The sequence below is a fragment of the Mirounga leonina genome, unplaced genomic scaffold, assembly GCF_011800145.1.
Source record: "Mirounga leonina isolate KUSES-001 unplaced genomic scaffold, KU_Mleo_1.0 Mir_101664, whole genome shotgun sequence".
Taxonomy (NCBI): domain Eukaryota; kingdom Metazoa; phylum Chordata; class Mammalia; order Carnivora; family Phocidae; genus Mirounga; species Mirounga leonina.
This window is the reverse complement of record NW_023270175.1, coordinates 14562256-14584338: the sequence shown is the minus strand read 5'-3', so window position 1 is coordinate 14584338 and position 22083 is coordinate 14562256. Positions and strand designations below refer to the sequence as shown.

Sequence of the window (22083 nt, the reverse complement as noted above, 5' to 3'; positions counted from 1 at the left end):
AAGAAAACATGCATGGAAATGAAAGTCATCAAGTCCATGATTGTGGCTACTTCTGAGGAAGGGAGACGGGAAATGAATGGAGGCAGGAAATTTCAGCTATATCTGTAAAGTCACATTTCCTTCCTTTCTTTTTTTAAAAAGGATCTTCAGTAAATATGGGAAACTTTTAAGATTTGACAACACTGGGCAATAAGTATATGGGAGTTTATAGTATTATCCTCTATATTTTTCTGTATAAGTAAAATATTTCATAATTTTTTAAAGATCTATTTTTTTATTTATTTGAGAAAGAGTGATCGAGCAAGCATGGAGGGAGGGGCAGAGGAAGAGGGAAAGAGAAGATCTCAAGCAGATTCCCCACTGAACGTGGAGCCCAATGCAGGGCTTGATCCCATGACCGTGAAATCATGACCTGAGCTGAAATCAAGAGCCAGACTCTTAACAGACTGAGCCACCCAGGTGCCCCCATTTGATAATTTGAAAAACAAGTTTTGGGGCGCCTGGCTGGCTCAGTCAGAAGAGCATGTGACTCTTGATCTCGGGGTCATGATTCAAGCTCCACGTTGGGTGTAGAGAATACCTAGGAAAAAAACAAAACAGGGGTACCTGGGTGGCTCAGTCGGTTAATCATCCAACTCTTGATTTTGGCTCAAGTCATGATCTCAGGGTCCCAAGATAGAGCCCTGCCTCTGGCTTCCTGCTCAGCGGGGAGTCTGCTTCTCCCTCTCCTTCTGCCCCTCCCCCTGCTCGTGCTCTCTCTCTCTCTCAAATAAATAAATAAATAATCTTTAAAAAGTAAATAAAAAATAAAAACATTGGGTTCTACAAATAAAAGTAATGAAAACTTCATAATAAAATATTACTAGCATACATTCCTATAATTACCACATACACAGTTTCTTGAGAGACCATGTTTAAGTTCAAACCAGAAGTCCACATAACCATTTGGAATTCCTTAAATGCAATACTATTGTTTTGTACTTTTAAGTTACATTGTTTTTAAAAAGTTATAGTTAGGGCGCCTGGGTGGCTCAGTTGGTTAAGCGACTGCCTTCGGCTCAGGTCATGATCCTGGAGCCCCGGGATCGAGTCCCGCATCGGGCTCCCTGCTCGGCAGGGAGTCTGCTTCTCCCTCTGACCCTCCTCCCTCTCATGCTCTCTGTCTCTCATTCTCTCTGTCTCAAATAAATAAATAAAATCTTTAAAAAAAAAAAAGTTATAGTTAATCAAGGGAAAGGAAGAATTCTGAAATCAGCTTTCAGAAGTATCCTGATAAATGAATAGGTTTGAAAAAAATATTCAAAAAGAAAAAAAGAAAGAAAAGAAAAAATATATGATTCTATTTGGATAATAGGGCATTTTATTTGTGTAACAACTAATACAACATTTTTAATTTAAAGGTCAAACCATTGATTTGAAATGTGGCAGAGGACCCCCCCAAAAAATCTAAGATGCAGTAGCCTTTTCTTCTTTTGGCGGAAAGGGGGTTTCAGCTTCTGTTGACAAGAGAAAGAAACACTTTTATTACTATTTTCCCCTTTTAAGTAAAACAGAAAATCCCCCAAGTAGATTTCATGTCAATATAAATTTCGCTAGAAATAGTCAAGAGATGGGTCACCTGGGTGGCTCAGTCATTAAGTGTCTACCTTGGGCTCAGGTCATGATCCCAGGGTCCTGGGATCAAGCCCCATGTTGAGGTCCCTGCTCACCGGGGATTCTGCTTCTCCCTCTCCCTCGCTTCTCCGCCCTGGCTTGTGCGCTCTCTCTCACTCACTTACTCTCTCTCAAATAAATAAAATCTTAAAAAAAAAAATAGTCAAGAGAGCTCAGGATTATATATTCATATAGTTCCCCCCACCTTTTAATTTGTTTCTGCCTCCCTCTTACTTACATATTTCCAAGCACATTTTCCCTGTCCAGAAGAATTATCCCCATCCTTTAACCTGGGGTGAGAGGAATTTTCCACCGCAAATGTTGCTGTCTAGCAACTGTTCCCATAAATTATGTTTCTGAAGCACTGATTCTCCATGATTTCCAAAGCAGTATTCACTCCATACCCAAGGGGTCAACTTTTGGCACATCCTCAAATCTTGAAAGTAACATGGAGTTAATTACCATGTTCATGAGACATTGGTTGCCCCCTCTCTCTTTCTCCATGCGTGTGAGTTCACCCCTTTGGCGTGGAAGATCTGAGAAAAGAAGGTGAGAAGGAAAAATCAAAATATGATACCTTTAATTTCTATGTCCTAACAAGGGGCTGTAAGTACTTTTCTTTTATAATGCATTTGCCTTTGCAACTTCCCTTCGCATTGTGTGTGTGAGAGCTAAGGAGAATGAGGCAGTCACTTACCCTTCCAGTTTCATTATCTGGTAACTGGGAATAGTAAGACAGGCTTGACATGCTTTGGTTCTTTGAAGATAAAGTTAATAAATACAATACATGAATCCATTCTCCTTTTAAAAAATCAGAACATTAAAAAGGATAAAGCTGGGGTGCCTGGTGGCTCAGTCGTTAAGCGTCTGCCTTCGGCTCAGGTCATGATCCCAGGGTTCTGGGATCGAGCCCTGCATTGGGCTCTGTGCTCCGTGGGAAGCCTGATTCTCCCTCTCCCACTCCCCCTGCTCGTGTTCCCTCTCTCGCTGTGTCTCTCTCTGTCAAATAAATAAATAAAATCTTAAAAAAAAAAAAAAGGATAAAGCTAAAATCTCTATTGGTTAGGGCTCTCCAGAGAAACAGAACCTGCAGTATATATATACCTATGTCTATATAGACACTTATGCCTGTGTATGTGTATGTGTGGAGAGATAGAGAAAGACAGAAAGAGAGAGAGAAACTGGACTTATTATTAAGAATTGGCTCAGCACACAGTACGTGGCTGGCTCAGTCGGTGGAGCGTGTGACTCTTGATCTCAAGGTTGTGAGTTTGAGCCCCAAGTTGGGTGTAGAGATGACTTAAAAATGAATGAATGAATGAATGAATGAATGGCTCAGCACAATTATGGAAGTTGAGAAGTCCCAGGATCTACAGTTGGCAAGCTGGAGATTCAGGAGAGCTGACAGACTGGAGACCCAAGAGGAGCTGGTGTTTCAGTCTGAGCTGCTTGAGCAAGGAAGCCAGAAGAAGGGTCAGCCTTTCTGTTCTATTCAGGTCTTCAAGTGATGAGGGCCACGCACATTGTGGAAGGCAAGCTGCCGTGACTCAGTCTACTGATTCAAATGTTAATCTCATTCAAAAACATTCTCACAGACACATCCAGAATAAGGTTTGGCCAAACATCTGGGAACCCTGTGGTCTAGTCAATTTAACACATAAAGTTAACATAATCGTAACACATAATCACAGACCCTCCTGCTGGCCACCTTCCCAACTTGTTCCCCTCCCTTCTTCCCATAGAGAAACATTTTTTAGTTTGATGAGCATTCTTCCAGATAAATCTTTCTAAATACTTTTACTAAATAGGTATAGAAAAATACGTAGTATTGTAGTATGTTACATAAATGGTATCTTGCCATTCATATCCCTTTTTAAAAAAGATTTTATTTAGGGGCGCCTGGGTGGCTCAGTTGGTTAAGCGACTGCCTTCGGCTCAGGTCATGATCCTGGAGTCCCGGGATCGAGTCCCGCATCGGGCTCCCTGCTCAGCAGGGAGCCTGCCTCTCCCTCTGACCCTCCCCCTTCTCATGTACTCTCTCTCTCTCTATCATTCTTGCTCTCTCAAGTGAATAAATAAATCTTTAAAAAAAAAAGATTTTATTTATTTATCTGACAGAGAGAGAGAGCACAAGCAGGGGGAGCAGGAGAGGGAGAACCAGGCCCCCCACTGAGCAGGGAGCCCAATGTAGGGCTCGATCTCAGGACCCTGGGATCATGACCTGAGCCGAAGGCAAACACTTAACTGACTGAGCCACCCAGGCTTATGATCAGGGGGCTAACATCAGCAGACAAGTTTGGTGGAAGTGTGGAGGATGGACAATGGGGCAAGACTAGTCTCATGGGAACCTGCCAACAGGCGGTGACACTAGGTCAGAGGAGAGACAATGAGGTAGACCCTGGACTAAAGCTATGGAGGGGTGGATGGGAGGATGGGACAGTCAAGAGATATTTAAGAATTGCAATAAGAGCATTTGGAGGCCATTTGGATGAGGTAGGTAGAAGATGTGAGTCCCTATTTCTGCCATTCACTAAGATAGGAAATAGAGGAGAAAGAGTTTGGGGAGAGATGTTCTTGACTTCAGTTCTGAGTGCTTGCAAGATAAAATCTAAATTCCTTAGCGTGGCATTCAAGGTCCTCTATGATCTGGCCCTAAACTCTATTTCCAAGTGCATCTCATCAGTGTAGCTTTCCCCAATCAGATGACGGAAAGCTGTTCTTTCAGACTGTTTTCCTAAACCCCTGCCTCCTTCAAGTGTGTCAGGAGCAGGCCGGAGTATAACAGGGGAAACGGACATAGACAGAAGAATAGGTAATGTCCATGAGATAATGAAATAATGTGATGGTCCTTCCTCTCTCGCTCTCTCTCTCTATCACACATGATGAACAAAGAGGTGACATTTCAGCCGTAAGGTTGTTAAAAATGGCTCCCAGTGAATTATGCCTCCCTGTGTTTCACGTCCCTTTGTGAAGTGATTCTGTAACTCCTCCTAGCAAGAGGTGGAGTCTATTTCCCTTCCACTTTAATCTGGGCTGACCGTTTAACTTGCTTTAACCAATAATATGCAGCAGAAATGACATTCTGGGATTTCTGACCCTAGGCAGGTCTTAAGATAACCAGCAGTTTCTTGCTTTTGCTCTTGGAACCCAGTTGCCATGGCAGGAAGTCTAGGCTATGGTGCTGGGAAGAGGCTGTGTGGAGACAGAGGCCCTGGAGGATGAAACCACATGGAAAGAGGACCAGGTGTGACAGTGTTGCAGCTGAGCCCAGCCCTTAGATGACCCACCAGCTGAGGGAGCCCAGGCAAGCCCACAGAATTTTGGGGAAATAATAAATCAAGTTGTTTTAAGCGACTCAACCTGGGGGGAATTTGTTATGCAGCAATAGGTAAATGAGACATACTGGTAATGGATAGGTGGATAGGAATTCTTCAGGAAGATAATGGAGGAAAGAACTTTCTAGTCAGAGTGAGTGTTATGGACAAAGGCACAGAGGACAGAAAGGGCACAGCCTATCGCAGGAAGAGCAAATGGTCTTGTGTGTAAAAAAAAAAAACAGAAGGTGCACAGCAGGGAGTAGCTGATGAAAGGGAAGCTGGATCTAAGTCTGGAAGGGAAAAGTGTTATTACCAGTTGTAATTTAATGCTGAGCTTTGACTACATCACATCTTAGCATGTCATACAGGAATTGTGTTTCTCTGGTATTGTTCCTTGTTTCTTTGTGAGCAGTTCTCTCCCAAACTTCCTCAAAGAAATTATTAGGTCACCATCTAGTTTCTTTCAATGCCATCATGTAAAGATTACTAAGAAATGCTGTCAGAATTTAGCTGCCTGCCCAGTGGGTAGGTTAATGTTGCCTTTCATTTTTCTTTAATTTTTTTTAAGTAGGCTCCTCACCCAATGTGGGGCTCGAACTCATGACCCCAAGATCAAGTCGCAGGCTCTGCGCACTGAGCCAGTCAGGTGCCTCCCGCTTTCATTTTTCTTGAGTTTTCCTTGCTGTTCATTTATTAAAGACACATTCATTGAGTTCCTAGCATATGCCAGGCACTTGGAATTCGGAAAAAGTAAGCCACACTTTTTACCTTCTAGTAGGAAATTACAAAATAGCATGCTCAGCCACAGAAAGGAAGAAGAGGCTTCCATATAATAATTATCTAAGACAATACTGTATTTACAGAAAGAATTAACATCAAGATCCATTATTTGTTTCTGAAATAAGAGACTCTAAGTTTTTAAGTGGCCACGAAACTGTGACTGGCATAATGCCACCAGCTTTGGTTAGAGACCACATGGAATACTTGAATGTCAATGTAAACTTTGCTCAAAAAAAGCCAAATTAGGGGTGCCTGGGTGGCTCAGTCGGTTAAGTGTCCAAATCTTGGTTTCGGCTCAGGTCATGATCTCAGGGTCATGGGATCGAGCCCCACATAGGGCTCTGCACTCAGCGGGCAGTCTGCTTGAGATTTTCTCTCTCCTTCTCCCTCTCTCCCTGCCCCCCCCCCCACTCTCTCACTCGCTAAAATAAATAAATAAACCTTTAAAAAAAGCCAAATTACATATAGCCAGACTCTCTTTTCAGTTCCTATGTAATACTTTTCTGAAATCCTCATTTTTTAAGTTCTTATTAATTATTGTCCTTTCATTTTCTTCTTACAGCCTACGACCAGTTCTATGTTTTATACATTTTTCATTCATGTATAATTTCTCAGCCATTTGGAGGTGTTGGAATCAGCTCTGGACTAATACTTGCAGCCTCTGCATCTGGAGATTTTCATTGCTTTTCCCCTTTTTGCTTTGAATCATACTTAGGTCAATTCCCTTCACCCAGTCTTTCTTCTGGCTCATTAGCAGTTACTGTATAGCCCTTTTGTTCTTTTATAGTGTACCTAGCTGTCAGTTCCATTTTTGCCCACGTGTCTTTGAAACCCTCTAGGAGAGCAGCCCTTCCCTCTCTCCCATGTTTTCCCCAACATGGTAATCTTGATCCTGTGTCTGCTAAGTTATGAGCTCTCTCCTATTCCACGCTGACACTGAGATCCCTAACTCAGCCTCCAGGAAATTATTTTCCTCCCTGCTTGGATGATATCCTTCAAGTCTTCCTGGGGATGGAAAATATCATCCTGCTGAGCCTTCAGGATGTTGTTTGAAAGAATGTTGTAATCTGCCAGGAATATCTGCACAGTAGTTGGACTTTCAGTATATGCATTATGTATTATTGTTCAGCCACACCTAGTCTCGCATATCATACCCATAGGATACTACATGAAGATTTGACTTTGACCCGGAATTCTTTTCAGTTCTATATCAAGGTGTTTGTTAGTTTGAGTCTATCATACCCATAGGATACTACACGAAGATTTGACTTTGACCCGGAATTCTTTTCAGTTCTATATCAAGGTGTTAGTTTGAGTCTATCTGAATTACCTCATTATTGACTCGCACAGAATAATTTAATTGGAGAAGGTTTTAATACTTAAACAGATGGGCTGAGCTGGTTTTTTCTCTTTTATTCCCTCAGGACAATAATTACCTCACAGAGAATGTCAACTAGAGTCTTCCTCATGTCGCTTTGGTCCTATCTACTGCTACCTTTTTGGTTCAAATATATATTCAAAACCTAGCCTTAATATTTCTTCATTTCCAAAAAGAACCCTGTATCTACAACCTTTGCTGTACTTGATACTTAGTATGAAGGTTTAACCTTTATAAGATTTATTCATTTCTCAAAACAAATCTGGAGCAGTCATTTTGCAGTGATGGTACCTGGGTTAAGGTAAATTTCTGCCTAACCATCAGCATGATTCCCCATCCTTATTAATAAAAATACAATTCTATAATAAAAATAATAGACATTAGGAAGTAACATTAATTTGTTTTTAAAGTTGATATCTTAGGGGCGCCTGGGTGGCTCAGTCGTTGGATGGCTTCGGCTCAGGTCATGATCCTGGGGTTCTGAGATCGAGCCCCGCATCTGGCTCCCTGCTCAGCAGGGAGCCTGCTTCTCCCTCTCCCACTCCCCCTGCTTGTGTTCCCTCTCTCACTGTGTGTCTCTCTGTCAAATAAATAAAATCTTTAAAATAAATAAATAAATAAATAAAGTTGATATCTTAGACCAACTTTTACAAGAAATAAACAAAGATTGTACAATTCAGCATCTTTTTTTTTTTTTTTCCCCTAATTTGAAACCCAAATCCTTTACATGGAATGTTAAGTTGTAATCAAAAACCATTTCTGGGACGCCTGGGTGGCTCAGTGGATTAAGCATCTGACTCTTGATTTCAGCTCTGGTGGTGATCTCAGGGTCATGGGCTGGAGCTCTTTGTTGGCTCTGTGCTCAGTGAGGAATCTGCTTAGATTATCTCCCTCTCCCCTTGCTCCTCCCCCCACGCTCTCTGTCTTGCACTCTCCCTCTCTTTAAAATAAATAAATAAAAATGTTAAAAAATACAAACATTTTCTGCTTTTCTGATGTATCAAACTTTGGTTCTGAATCACTCAATCCTCAGAGGCCAGCTTACCTCTCAGGGGTGAGCTTTCTTCTTTTTGTCTCAGCCATGGGTAGTTTGTCTCCTTGCCTAATGTTTTTGAGTAGGGCCTAGAAAAGTCCTGGTTAACTTTTTTTAATTCAAATTCTTATTGAGATAATTGTAGATTTGCATATAGTTGTAAAAAATAATATAGAGATCCCTTGTACACTTTGCCCAGGTTCCCCCAGCGGTAATGTTGTGGGGTTCCTGAGTGAACAATCAAGAAAGAATTCTTTTTTTTTCTAAAGATTTTATTTATTTATTTGACAGAGAAATACAGCGAGAGAGGGAACACAAGCAGGGGGAGCTGGAGAGGGAGAAGCAGCCTCCCCACTGAGCAGGGAACCCGACATAGATCATGACCTGATCTGAAGGCAGACGCTTAATGACTGAGCCACTCAGGGGCCCCAAGAAAGAATTCTTGAGACTTTGTATGGTGCAACTTAATAACTTTATTTGAGTAGCACAGGGCCTACAGGACCTGTGGGCAGAAAGGGCTGCATTTTTCTGTATGAAGCTGGTGGTTATATGCTTAGAGCTCAAGGGAGAAGGGATGTACAGGGAGTATTAGATCATAAATGTCTTCTTCAAATTTCTACTCCTAAAACTACTTTTGTAAAATTTCTCTGGTGGTTATAATTCATTTTGATATCAACCATCAGTGAGATAGATATACAGGCAGTCACAAGACCCTTTAAGAATGTAGCAACCATCACGTATTTGATCCTTATCAGAACTGTGCAGGCTATAGGTCAGCCTTCTGGGCTAAAGGTGAACATTTTTCTGCTTCTATGCCTCATCAGTACATCTTGCAAAACTACAGTATTGTTGGGGAGGAAGAAACTTACTCTTCCTTTCAAAGTCCTTCTAGCTGGACTAAGAATCACATTGACATGAGACAGATTAATGGGAAAATTAAATTTAGTTTCATATATATGGGGAGTCCACACAGACATGAAATTTCAAAGACAGGCAACATGAGGCATAAATGACATCCTGAGCTAAGAAGAGGGGAAGGATCTAGGGATACAAAGGGGAAGAAGACAATTAGCAGGAAAAGTGAGAGGAGATGTTTGGAAAAAACAGTTGTCCATCTCCCTCTGCCCTCCTCTACCCAATCCTTGGCAACCACTAAGCTCTCCTCCATTTCTTCAATTTTGTCATTTCAAAATTGTTATATAAATTATAGATACTTTTCAAAAGTTTTCTGCACTTAGAGTGAGAAACATATACAGTGCTATAGTATTTCAAGAAGGGTAAAAGCCAAGCCCTCTTGGTGTTTTTTACTCCAATCAAAGGAAAATATTTCCTACCAGCAAAGTAAAAACAAAACTGACCCACTCTCTGGATATCTTAGTCTGTTTAAGTTCTAGTTTTGTTATGGTAACTGAAGCCATTCAGCAATGGGCACGGCTTTGAGTAGTGGTTGCTATGAAAGGAAGCTCTGTTCCCCCAGGTAGTGCAGACAGAACTCTGGGGTTGGAGGGAATGAAAGAAAGCTTTTGCCTGAGATTCATGTAGAAATTGTCACACATACTGCTCAGGTAGATGAAGATACTCCTATCACGCATGACATTCCAAGGGCTTAGAGACTACCTCTCAGAAGTCAAGAACAAAGATCAGACCTCTTTGGGGGCAAGGTTAAATTCTTTACTACACAGGGAAATCAACTGTAAGATTATTACAATCACACGATTGTAATACACAAACAATTTTATATTTCAAGAAATGTATTTGACTATTCTGAAATATATTTGATGCCTTTAAAGCCTTTAATAAACTACCAACAGCATTTTTTAGTTATTTTAAAAATAAAAACCATAACTTATTTTTTACTTCAGTTATAGCAAATAAAAATAAAGCTACTTTTTAGTTTTGCTTGGAAGGAAAAAAAGAAGAGAGGGCAGATCATTTGTATGTCCTTATATTTATCTTCCATTTCAACATCATCACTACCAACAGATTTTATTTTCTTCCTTAAAATGGGGAAACGCCACAGATAGAAGGAAATTAATGAGGCACACAACGATATGCAATGTGGGATGCTGGACTAGACCCAGGAACAGAAAATGAACACGAGGGGTAAAACTGGTGAAATTTAAGTAAGGCCAGTTGTTTACTGTTAAGTATTACTCTTGTGTATTTACCAAGGCTAATTTCCTGGTTTTCATTATTGTTCTAATTCCTTGAGTTGTTACTATTAGGGAAAGCTGAGTGGAAGATAAATGTGAAAATCCAGTATTGTTCTTGCAAGTCTTCTGTAATTCTAAAATTACTTCAAAATAAAAAGTTAAAAAAAAAGGAATCGTCACACATACTGACAGAATTCAAGCTGAGCTTAAGAAGAAGTTTTGATTTATACTCATATTCCATTTCATATTCCATCTTAGAACCAAATGTTCAGGAAAAAGTGTGCTTTCCTTTGAATAAAGATGGCACTATGGATCCAAGATCATTAGGATAGATAAGCTTGACATGCTTTTCCTGTGACGGGGAGGGATACCACATTCTCTCACTTCCTTCTGTCAAATGGTGAAATGGCAAAAGGAGTTTGTGAAAGGTGGCCCGAGTTAGGGGTCAATGGTTCTTTTTTCCTGTGTTCTCAATTGGCTTTGTTTTTCTAGGTTTCCCCTTACTACCCAGATAGATTCGAATGTTGTCAAAACATCTTGCTCGCATCTCCCCTCTAGTTTTCTGCTTGGCCAATCCCAGCCCCCCTCCCATCCCCAATTCAACAACTCAACATTTGGATTTTAGCATCTCTTTTCTTCTCCTGCTGTGGAGTCATCTAAAGAATTTCACCTGCTGTGTTTCCAACAGGCCAATTAAAATGGGGGAGAGGGGAGGAGGGAAAGAATAGGAATAAGAACAGCAAAGAAGAAATTACCAAGTATTAAGCAAAGCAAAGAAGGGCCTCCCGTTAGGTTTCAGTGAAGCCATTGAGCTGATCTTTTACAATCTTTGGGGATTATTATCAGAGAGGAGATGAGTGAGTCAATTGAAATGGGAAAATTGAGAAACGTAGGTAGAAAACTAAACTCCCCAGAAGGAAAGACTTTAAGAATCCTAAAGCCAAAGGATTAGTGGTCCTTACTACTACTGTGGGCTGCATTCGACTTAAAGGCAACTGGTATCAGGGCTAAATCATGTAGTAGTAACTTGAGAACAAGGAAAAAATCTACCTGAGCTGTGTAATTTTGAATACCTATTAAAGAATGAGTAGAAGGAGCCAGTCTGAGAGACTCACTGCAGGGTGTAATTATGCACTTTGAAAGCCAGGTTCATCCATGGATCTCAAAGCACATTACCAACTTCAATTATTTTTCATAACACCTCTGTGAGACCATTATTTCCTACAGACAGATGAAGAAACTGAGTCAGAAAGGTTACCAGGCCCCTTCAATCACACCATGACTCACCTGCTGAGTTGCTCCTATTTCCAATTTGTCATTTGAATTAACTGACAACTTCCACATGAAGAGGGAACACTAGAGCAGTGCTTTGAGTGAATTTTGGCTTCTTTTTTTAAAAAGATTTTATTTATTTATTTGTCAGAAAGAGAGCACAAGCAGGGGGAGTGGCAGGCAGAGGGAGAAGCAGGCTCCCCGCTGAGCAAGGAGCCCGATGTGGGGGAGGTGGGGCTCGATCCCAGGACCTTGAGATCATGACCTGAGCTGAAGGCAGACGCTTAATCGACGGAACCACCCAGGCATCCAAATTTTGGCTTCTTTGTTTGGATGCAAGGGAGGCTGAATTCTTTTTAAGATAGAATGCTGTTCAAAGAGTTATTATTTAATGGAATATGTGGAAATATATTAAAATATTATTCAAGACACATGCCAGAAACCACAGATAAGCCCATATAGCATAACAGCCCAAGTGGGTCCTTTTGTCCTCCATCATTAACCTTGCATACAAAACAAAACAAAACAACAAAGGTGTCATATACAATCATGAGGTTTTAGTATCTGGAATGACCTTACACAATCTCAGATCCTTTAGCTTTGGTCGCACCAATTTCATGAAACCTACTCTAATTATTGGTTCACACCCTCATTTGTCCTTCTGTGTTCCGACAATAATGATAGTCTATACCACACCATCTAGCACTGTATTACACCGTATTTACATTCTTTTGCTCCTTTGATATTCTGAGTTAGACAACACAGTGGTTACCAAAGACCCATGTAGTATGTTTGGAATGGGGGAATATCTTGTGAATGATGAATGTAAATCTCCTTTTGCCAACAAGACTGTAAACTCCAGGAGGGCCAAGCCTGGGTCTTATTTTCCGCTATCACTACCTCCCAGAATTTCTGAGTACACTGCAAGCACTCAATACACACTGTTGGTATGATTTAACAGGAATTAGGAGACGTTGGTGGAGGTCAGCAATGAAGTGAAACAAGGTTTCAGTTAACTCATTAAACAAGGTGGCTTAATTTGAATATATATTTCAAATAAAAAGGTGCCTATGTGAAAGTCATATATTCCATCTAGCCCCAGCAAAGGTGATGATGGCTGGAGGTGATGGTTGCCTGGTAAATGAGTATCTTTTCCCTTATCCCCCAACACACCTCACAAAACCTACTTTAGAAAATAACTTTACAAGTTTCCTGCTCAGAAATTCAAAACCCATCACATACCAGCTTGAATTTCTCTCACCTGTAGGGGGAGAGATGAAATGTGTACCCAAGGAGACCTAGTGCACATAAAGAGCCCTTGAGAATTTGCAATAAATGCCCTCGAATGGGGCGCCTGGGTGGCTCAGTCGGTGAAGTGTCTGCCTTCGGCTCAGGTCATGATCCCGGAGTCCCAGGATCTAGCCCCACGTCGGGCTCCCTGCTTGGCAGGGAGTCTGTTTCTCCCCCTGCCCCTCACCCGGCTCGTGCTCCCTCCCTCTCAAATAAATAAATAAAATCTTAAAAAAAAAAAAAACCGCCCTCGAACCTCTCATTCAAAACCCCCATTTTTAGTTCTTCAGACGTGTCAGACTTTGTTGACTCTAAGCTCTGCACATGCTTCTCTCCTAGCAAAAATCCCTTTCTCCACCTCCTTGACTACTTCAAGGTCCCCTCCTTCAGAACAGTCTCCCCGTGACCCTCCCCCAAACAGTTTGAATTAGAGAGTTCCTATTGCCCTTCAGTGCTCTATGACAGAACGGACCCCCTAGCATCTAGCACGGAGCCTGGCACATAGCAGGTGTTTGACGTTTGTTCATGAAAAGGGATGAAAGTTGTAGAAAATCAGCATGAATTCTAAATTGTATTATATTTGTCAATGCACAACTTTTAGATGAGGTTTTCCCACTCTGTTCATTTATTAATTTCTTCATTCCTTCACTTATACATCTATGTACTGAAAAAAAATAACTCTGTGCTTATTAATGGACTAGACAGCATGGTAGTCATTGCAAACACAGTGATTAGGAAGACATGGTTCCTGACCTCCAAGGTTTGCTTTGGCAATGTAGTGAAAAGTTCTCTTTCCCACTTCCAAATCCTTGAGATCAGAAACATAAATTTTGGAGGCACCTGGCTGGTTCAGTGGGTAGAGCATGTGACTCTTGATCTCAGGCTCGTGAGTTCAAGCCCCACACTGAGCACAGAGCTTACTTTAAAAGAAAAATTAAAAAGAAAGAAATATAACTTTGGGTTTTTCAGAATTAATTTTGCAATTCTAGTTGAGTAGATATGCTAAGGACCCCATACACGTATTTATTGCTTCTATTTGGTCTTGTGGTTTGGTATCATATGGCCAGCCAGGTCTTGCCATCCAAAATAGACCCTGGATTTGGACATATATACTCTAAGTTCAGACAGTGAGGCAGCCAGTCTAGCTAATTCATGCCAAAAATTAGCTAAAAACATTCTCACTGCCTATAAGAACAGCTTGACTGGTGATTCACCATATGATTTAGGTGAGTCACATAACCTTTATGTCTGGGGTTCCTCAGCTGTAAATTACAGAGATGCTAGGAATATAATGAATGAGAGACACAATGATGTAGTGTAAGAATACCAGACCGATTATTTTATTGTCCCTAAATTTAATCTGGTTTATGTATTCTTATTTTCACATGTTAGAAAATAGAGCTGACCTGACTGCCCAAGTAAATCTATTTGAGAGCCACTTGAATGGCAGGGTTTATGAATACAATTTCTACAATCGCACACAGCAACAATTTCTTCAATTATCTCTGTGCCAGTACCCATATACTTCTGATGTAAACACAAAGAGTAACCATGTAGGGGTGCCTGGGTGGCTCAGTCGTTAAGCGTCTGCCTTCGGCTCAGGTCATGATCCCGGGGTCCTGGGATCGAGCCCCTCATCGGGCTCTCTGCCCCGCGGGAAGCCTGCTTCTCCCTCTCCCACTCCCCCTGCTTGTGTTCCCTCTCTCGCTGTGTCTCTCTCTGTCAAATAAATAAATAAAATATTAAAAAAAAAAAAAAGAGTAACCATGTAGAGAGTGGAAGACATAGAGGTAATGTATATAAAGGTTTTTGAGAGTCATGGAAATGGCCAAGAAACTATATAAATGAATTTCATCACTGTATATCCCCAATTAATCAGATACTGGGTCCAGAACTGTTTCATTTTGTGTAAAACTAACCCATAATTAGTGCAGTAAACTCTAATTAGAGGAATGATTGCTTGGGCTTATATAGAGGGTTTATACTTTTTGAAGGTCTTTCATGTGCATTTACTCATGTGATCCTTGCAATGATCCTCTGAGGTAGGTGGAGTGGGGATTCTTATCCCCATGTATTAATATTTTTGTTACATTTTATTTTGTATAACTAACCAAATCTTGCTTTAGAACTTGTACTTAGCATAGGTCTTTTTACTTAATTCTTATATATCACATAAGAATATAATGTATACAAAAAGTTTATAGTGGGAAACCAAGAAAGGTTTTTAATAATCTTTTTAATAGTCGAATGACAAACAAACAAACAAAAAACCTAGTTGAAAGAAAAACAGGTTTTTCCAGACAAGTTAGGTCATTCTCTTAATGATTAACAGGCCTTTGTTAAATTTCTACTAGGAAATCCATGCACAATGTTTACTTAATGAAAAATAAAATGATGTTTAGTAAGTTTTTCTCCATTTCAGATTAATTTAATGGGGGGAGAATTGGGATATTTTTGTTTTTTTGTTTTTTTGTTTTTTTTTTTTAAAGATTTTATTTATTTATTTGAGAGAGAATGAGAGACAGAGCATGAGAGGGAGGAGGGTCAGAGGGAGCAGCAGACTCCCTGCGGAGCAGGAAGCCCGATGCGGGACTCGATCCCGGGACTCCAGGATCATGACCTGAGCTGAAGGCAGTCGCTTAACCAACTGAGCCACCCAGGCGCCCCGAGATATTTTTGTTTTTAATATAAATTCCTCTGGGGGAAAAAATAAGTTCCTGTGAAACATCAGTAACTGTTCATGAACATACTCTTGGGTTCTGTTTTCCTCAATACGGTTGTCAGTACTCTGGCAGAAGCAGAGCCTAATCATTGCCAAACAAAATTCCAGTATTTAATGAGAAAATACATTTTTGATGCTTTATACAAAAATGCAAAGCCCCTTGCATAAGCTAATGGAATTAAAAAGAAATCCCTAGTCCCTGGTCACGGAATAAAATTAAAGAAATACAATGCACAGACTTAAAGAAAAATAACTCTCAAAAGTTTATGTAACAAATGGACATCTAGAATTTTGTATGGACAGCAGTCCCCCCTTATCTGTGTGGGATACGTTCCAAGACCCCCAGTGGATGCTTGAAACTGTGGATATTACCAAACCCTATATAGGCTATATTTTCTCCTATAGCTACATACCTATGATAAAGTTTAATTTATAATCTAGGCACAGTAAGAGATTAACATTAATAAAGTAGAATAATTATAATATACTGTAATGAAAGTTATGTGAACGTGGTCTCCCTCAAAATATCTTATTGTACTGTACTCACCCTTGTGAGGATGGGCGATAATAGCATGTCTACGTGATGAGATGACGTGAGGGGAATGACGTCAGCGTGGTGACGTAGCAGCGTGAGGCTACTACTGACCTTCTGACGATCATCAGAGAATCCTGTTTCGGGACCACGGTTGACCGCAGGTAACTGAAACCATGGAAAGGGAACTAGATAAGGGGAGACTACTGTAAAATGTATCTTTTTAAAATACATATATATTTTTTAAAGATTTTATTTATTTATCTGACAGAGCGCACAAGCTGGCGGAGCGGCAGAGGGAGAGGGAGAAGCAGACTCCCCGCTGGGCAGGGAGCCCAATGCGGGGCTCCATCCCAGGACCCTGGGATCATGACCTGAGCCGAAGGTAGACGCTTAACCAGCTGAGCCACCCAGGTGCCCCCCAAAATGTATCTTTTTGCTTGTTTCATTTAAGTGACCTCTACATCCAGTGTAGGGCTCCAACTCATGGCCCCGATATCAAGAGTCACATGTTCTTCTGACTGAGCCAGCCAGGTGCCCCTGTAAAATATATCTTTAGTAAAGTTTATTGAAACAAAAATTAGACTTTGAAGCAGGATCATTGCTTAAATACCCTTACCTCAATTAATTATACTCTAGTTGTTCTTTTTTTTTCAAATTTAAATTCCTCTGGGAAACTGACAGGGGAAAATAATGATCAAAGTTTGGTTTCTCTTGAATTTTTATTCCTTATTTGTTTTGAACCAGTATCCTTCCAATATTTATTCCTAAGCTAAAGTTAACAAGTATCGGCCCATACAAAATATTTTTTATGCTGTTGTCATTAATTATGGTGAATATATGGTCTTGGAAATCTCAAATTAAACAGAGTAAGATTGGGGAAAAAAAACCCTGTGAGCAGACCAAATCTATTGAAAGCCCAATGGCCAGTTTATGTATTTGTTATAAGCAAATTAGTGGTTTGCAGGAATAGAACAGAAAAGAAAATCACCAACTTTCATCTAGCTTTAAGATTTTAATTTTGGTTACAGTTAAAGAGACCTATAGTGATTGGTAAGTGTGGATTTATGCAACTCTGAAGGCCTTTAGAGACCTGACACCACTACAGGAAAAAAGAATTCAGAGCTGCTATTTATTATGAATTACAGAGGCTTCCAACTCTTACATTCTATCATTGTAGATTGACTCTTCACATTTCACTGAAGCTTTGGCTCTTTCTAGAAGTGCAGATCTGTTCTGTACAATTTCAACCGATTCCCGTCACGCTACCGCTTGTGAGTGCATCTTCAAATATTTAACTCTTTCATTGCTTGACTGGAGGATAGTTTAATGGCATGGGCAATGTGGGGTTATTATGAATTTAGCAGTGAAAGGGCTGAAGATTTATACTCATAAAAATTCCAAAGAGTACTATGCAAGAAAGTTTTGTTGAAAAGTAGAATCAGAAGGGACTCTCAGGATGTTGTATTTTATGTCTTCGTGTTTTGATAATAGGAGAAAATACAGGACTGGATCAGCAATACGCTATAAGGAAAAGAAAGGTGAGGATGACAGTCATTTGCAGAGAGCTTATCAGTTTAATTTGTAGGTTTCAGCCATTTAGTTCTTTCTGGATTCAGACCCTTTACCATGTCCCAGGGGTTTTCAAACTTTAGCCTGCATCAGAACCACTTAGAGGGCCTGTTAAAAGATTGCTGCGTCAAGCCCCAGAGTTTCTGATTCCGTAGGTTTGAGATGGGGCCCAATAATTTGCATTTCTAACAAGTTCCTAGCTGATGCAGATGCTGCTGGTCCCAGGACCACACTTTGAGAAGAAGGTATCCATTCACCATGCAGTTAGCCTACTCATATATATATTTTAGATTTTATTTATTTGAGAGAGAGAGAATGAGCGGGGAGGAGGGGCAAAGGGAGAGGAAGCAGACACCCTGCTGAGTGCAGAGCCCTAAGCGGGGTTTGATCCTAGGACCATGAGATAATGAACTGAGCCGAAGACGCTTAACCGACTGAGCCACCCAGGTGCCCCCTTTTTTAAATTAAGTAAACTGTGTCCAGTGTGAGGCTTGAATTCACGACCTCAAGATCAAGAGTCACATGCTCTACCGACTGACACAGCCAGGTTAGCCTACTAAATTTTAATAAGTACCACATTTGTTCTATAATCTATAAACAAACTACAAATGACATAGTGAATACATACGTTTTTTTATGTTTTGGCTTTTTTTTTTTTAAGATTTTAAGTAATCTCTACGCCCAACCTGGGGCTCAAACTCACAACTCCGAGATCAAGAGTCGCATGCTCTACTGACTGAACTAGCCAAGGCACCCCAAGAACATAGTTTGAAAGTATTTTTAAATACCAGTTCTGAGGAGGTTTATTTACCCTAATCTTCAAATAGTTGACTTTAATTCTTATTCAGATGTCCATTAAAATTCAGCAACAGAAGGGAGTTAAAAATTCAATTTTTGTAAAAAAAAAAAGTTCTAATCTGGTATAGGTAGGTAACGGTAATTACAGAAGAAATGACACAATGCCTAGGATTTGTTCTAGAATATGCAAGCAAAAAAGGGGAGGGAAGGGGGAAATCCCAGATGAAACAAGATGGGCAAAATGTTATTTATTGAAGCTGAATGAGGAATTTCGTGGGGTTAGCTATACTTTCCTTTCTACTTTTGTGTAAGTTTGAAAACTTCCGTAAGAGAAAGCTTTTTATTTTATTTATTTATTTATTTATTTATTTAAAGATTTTATTTATTCATTTGAGACACAGAGATACAGAGAGAGAGAGAAAGCATGAGCAGTGGGAGAGGCAGAGGGAGAGGAAGAAGCACACTCCCCGCTGAGTCAGGAGCCCAATGCGGGGCTTGATCCCAGGACCCCGGGATCATGACCCGAGCCAAAGGCAGATGCTTAACCATCTGAGCCACCCAGGCGCCCCAAGAGAAAGCTTTTAAAAAAATTTTTTTTTGGTGCCCTCTGGGGCTTGAACTTTAAGAAAAAGCTTTGAAAATTCACATCTGGGCGCCTGGGTGGCTCAGTTGGTTAAGCGACTGCCTTCGGCTCAGGTCATGATCCCAGGGTCCTGGGATCGAGTCCCGCATTGGGCTCCCTGCTCTGCGGGGAGCCTGCTTCTCCCTCTCCCACTCCCCCTGCTTGTGTTCCCTCTCTCGCTGTGTCTCTCTCTGTCAAATAAATAAATAAAATCTTTAAAAAAAAAAAGAAAAGAAAATTCACATCTTTCTCAATGTTCACTAAAAGTGTAGTTGACATGTAAGAAGAAAGGTAGACTGCATTTAAATTGCTTGCTCAAGATTTGTTACAGTGACTATATTATCTCTTGGGAGAAACGGGCCAATCTTTGTGGGGAGAGGGTGTTATTATAGTTCATATTTTTATACATTTTAAAAACAGACTTTTCATGCACTTACAGAATTCTACAAATTAATATGAAAGCAGGTGTTTTTCTTTTTTTTTTTTTTAAATGTTTTATTTATTTATTCATGAGAGTCAGAGAGAGAGAGAGAGGCAGAGGCAGAGGGAGAAGCAGGCTCCCCACCTAGCAGGGAGCCCGATGCGGGACTCGATCCAGGACCCTGGGATCATGACCTGAGCTGAAGGCAGATGCTTAACCATCTGAGCCACCCAGGCGCCCTCTTTTTTCTTTTAACAGGACATGACTTGATGTGTACCTTAATGCCTGGCCCAGTGGCAGAAAATATATTTAGGTTTCATTTTAGTATTTTTTTTTTAAAGATTTTATTTATTTGATAGAGAGAGACACAGTGAGAGAGGGAACACAAGCAGGGGAGTGGGAGAGGGAGAAGCAGGCCTCCCACAGAGCAGGGAGCCCGATGCAGGGCTCAATGCGGGGCTCGATCCCAGGACCCCGGGAACACGACCTGAGCCGAAGGCAGACGCTCAACGACTGAGCCACCCAGGCGCCCCTCATTTTAGTATTTTTAAGAGGGCTATTTTATTTTTTCTGAGAAAGTAAAATAAATACAAAGTAGTAAGATATCATTTTAAAGAATAGTACTTTATTGAATAAGTTTTATTCACAGAAAAATAAGCTTTAATCTATGATGATTGCCAGATTATACAGTGGAAAGCAATTTTCTTTGTTTTCCATAGTGATGGAAAGGTTTCTACTAAATGAAAAAAGTCATAAAATTATATTCACAAATATAGCACTCTATCTGAAAACATTTCACGATTATTCACAACACTAATACAATGACATAAGAATCCATCATTCTGTCAGATTAAATATAACAGTAATGAAAAAATGCAAAATCTTCTAACAAAAATTACATTAAAGCCTTTATTACATCAAATCGAAAATGCAAATTTGTTACTAAGTATAGAGAAAATGACAAAATATACTTATATAGTAATTTTAAATGTTGCATTAATGATACACAATAAGAATGTAGGAAATGCCAAAAAAACTCTACGCATATTTTCAAACTTTAGTCTTCAAAATACAATCTTACCACCCAAAATATTAATGTAGTATTGTACAATTTGAAGATATATGTATTTAAGATTGTCCTATTGTATTAGTCATAAAGTGTCATTTAATATGTAGTGAAAGTTATGGTATAAAAGAAAGAATAGTTGAAAAAATAAACATTTGAGACCTCCCAGGAGAGGTAACTTGAAGTTTTTCACCTTCAAACTATGTCCCAGTCTGGGCTGCCACTAAGTAGCTAGATAGCTTTGAATAAATCACTTCACCTTTGAGCCTCAGTTGTCTCACCTGTAAAATGAGGAGGAAGAATCAGATCCTCTCTAAGGTCACTTCTAGCTCTGACACTCTAGGATTCTAGTATGCCGCTAGTGAAATTCACATTGTGCTAAGTGATTAAGAGTCAAATTGACACTGATAATGAAAGTGGGAATAAGCCAACTGTTCCTATTAGGAAAGCTCACCGAAATCGGTAAGAATAGTTTTTTCTTCCAGATTTTTTACGGAACTTAAATATTTTTAAGGACCTGACCTATTTATTATAATTTACATCTTAACTATGAGAAACGCCAAAAAAGATGAGTAAGAGTCACTGAAAGAGTTATCATCTAAGTTTCAGCCCAAATTTCCAGAGTCAAGGCAAACCCCTGGAGGGTGAGAGAGTGTGCTGGGAAGGGAATGAACATTTGTAGCAAGTATCTGACATCCAGGGTCTCCCTGAACTCTCCTGATTTTGTAAGATAGGTATTATTCTTATTTCAGAGATGAAGAAACAGCTCTCTTTTTTAAAACTATCCCCTCCTGTTTTCTTATTTCTCTAATGGAAATGAAAAACCTACCCCATTTCTCCCACTCCCCCACCCTTTCCCCTCATATTCATCCCCTGGGGAATCAGGAAATAAAACAATGATTTGGGCTTAAAGAGTACAATACACGCACCTAATGCTGTGGTGGTAGTCTCCATTCAGAGAGTTCAAAATACCAGTTTTATCCACTCAAAACAGGAAAAAAAACAACCTACCAAAATTTAAATAATATAACCACAAAAACAAAAGATCATAGTTAGGCAGGACCAAATCACATTATATACACCCATCACACCCACCCTACCCGATCTTAGCCCTTAACCAAAGGGGAAAAAAAAAAAAGAAAACTAAGATCGAACCTAGCAGGGAAGGCAATACAAAGCCGTTATTTAATATATTGGAGTTTACTTTATAAACATGAAACCCATTTTTCAAAAATTAAAACAAGGCTTTTGATCAGCACACCAAATTATTATGAATAAAGAGAACTACTTAGTACCAAACAACCTGACTCTTCGCATGACTAAAATGTAGTAAAATAGGTGGTGACTTCGAAATCTTTAGAGTGAACTTTCTAACAGAAAAGGAATGTCTACATGTAGATACGGAGAACTATTTTGGGAAAGGGGGAGGCGCAGATTTGGATCTGGTTATATTTTTGACCTTGCAAGTAATCAT

The 22083-nt window shown here is 40.0% G+C and overlaps 1 protein-coding gene across 1 annotated transcript in view; it reads right to left on the bottom strand.

Moving 5' to 3' along the window:
- Positions 1-1955: 1955 nt before the first annotated feature.
- Positions 1956-22083, bottom strand: part of XIAP (X-linked inhibitor of apoptosis) — a 76906-nt gene continuing 56778 nt past the window's right edge. Inside the window, exon 7 of the mRNA XM_035008294.1 lies at positions 1956-2189. Coding sequence (XP_034864185.1) covers positions 2047-2189 — 143 coding nt within the window. The 3' untranslated portion in view covers positions 1956-2046. The remainder of the gene's footprint in view (positions 2190-22083) is intronic.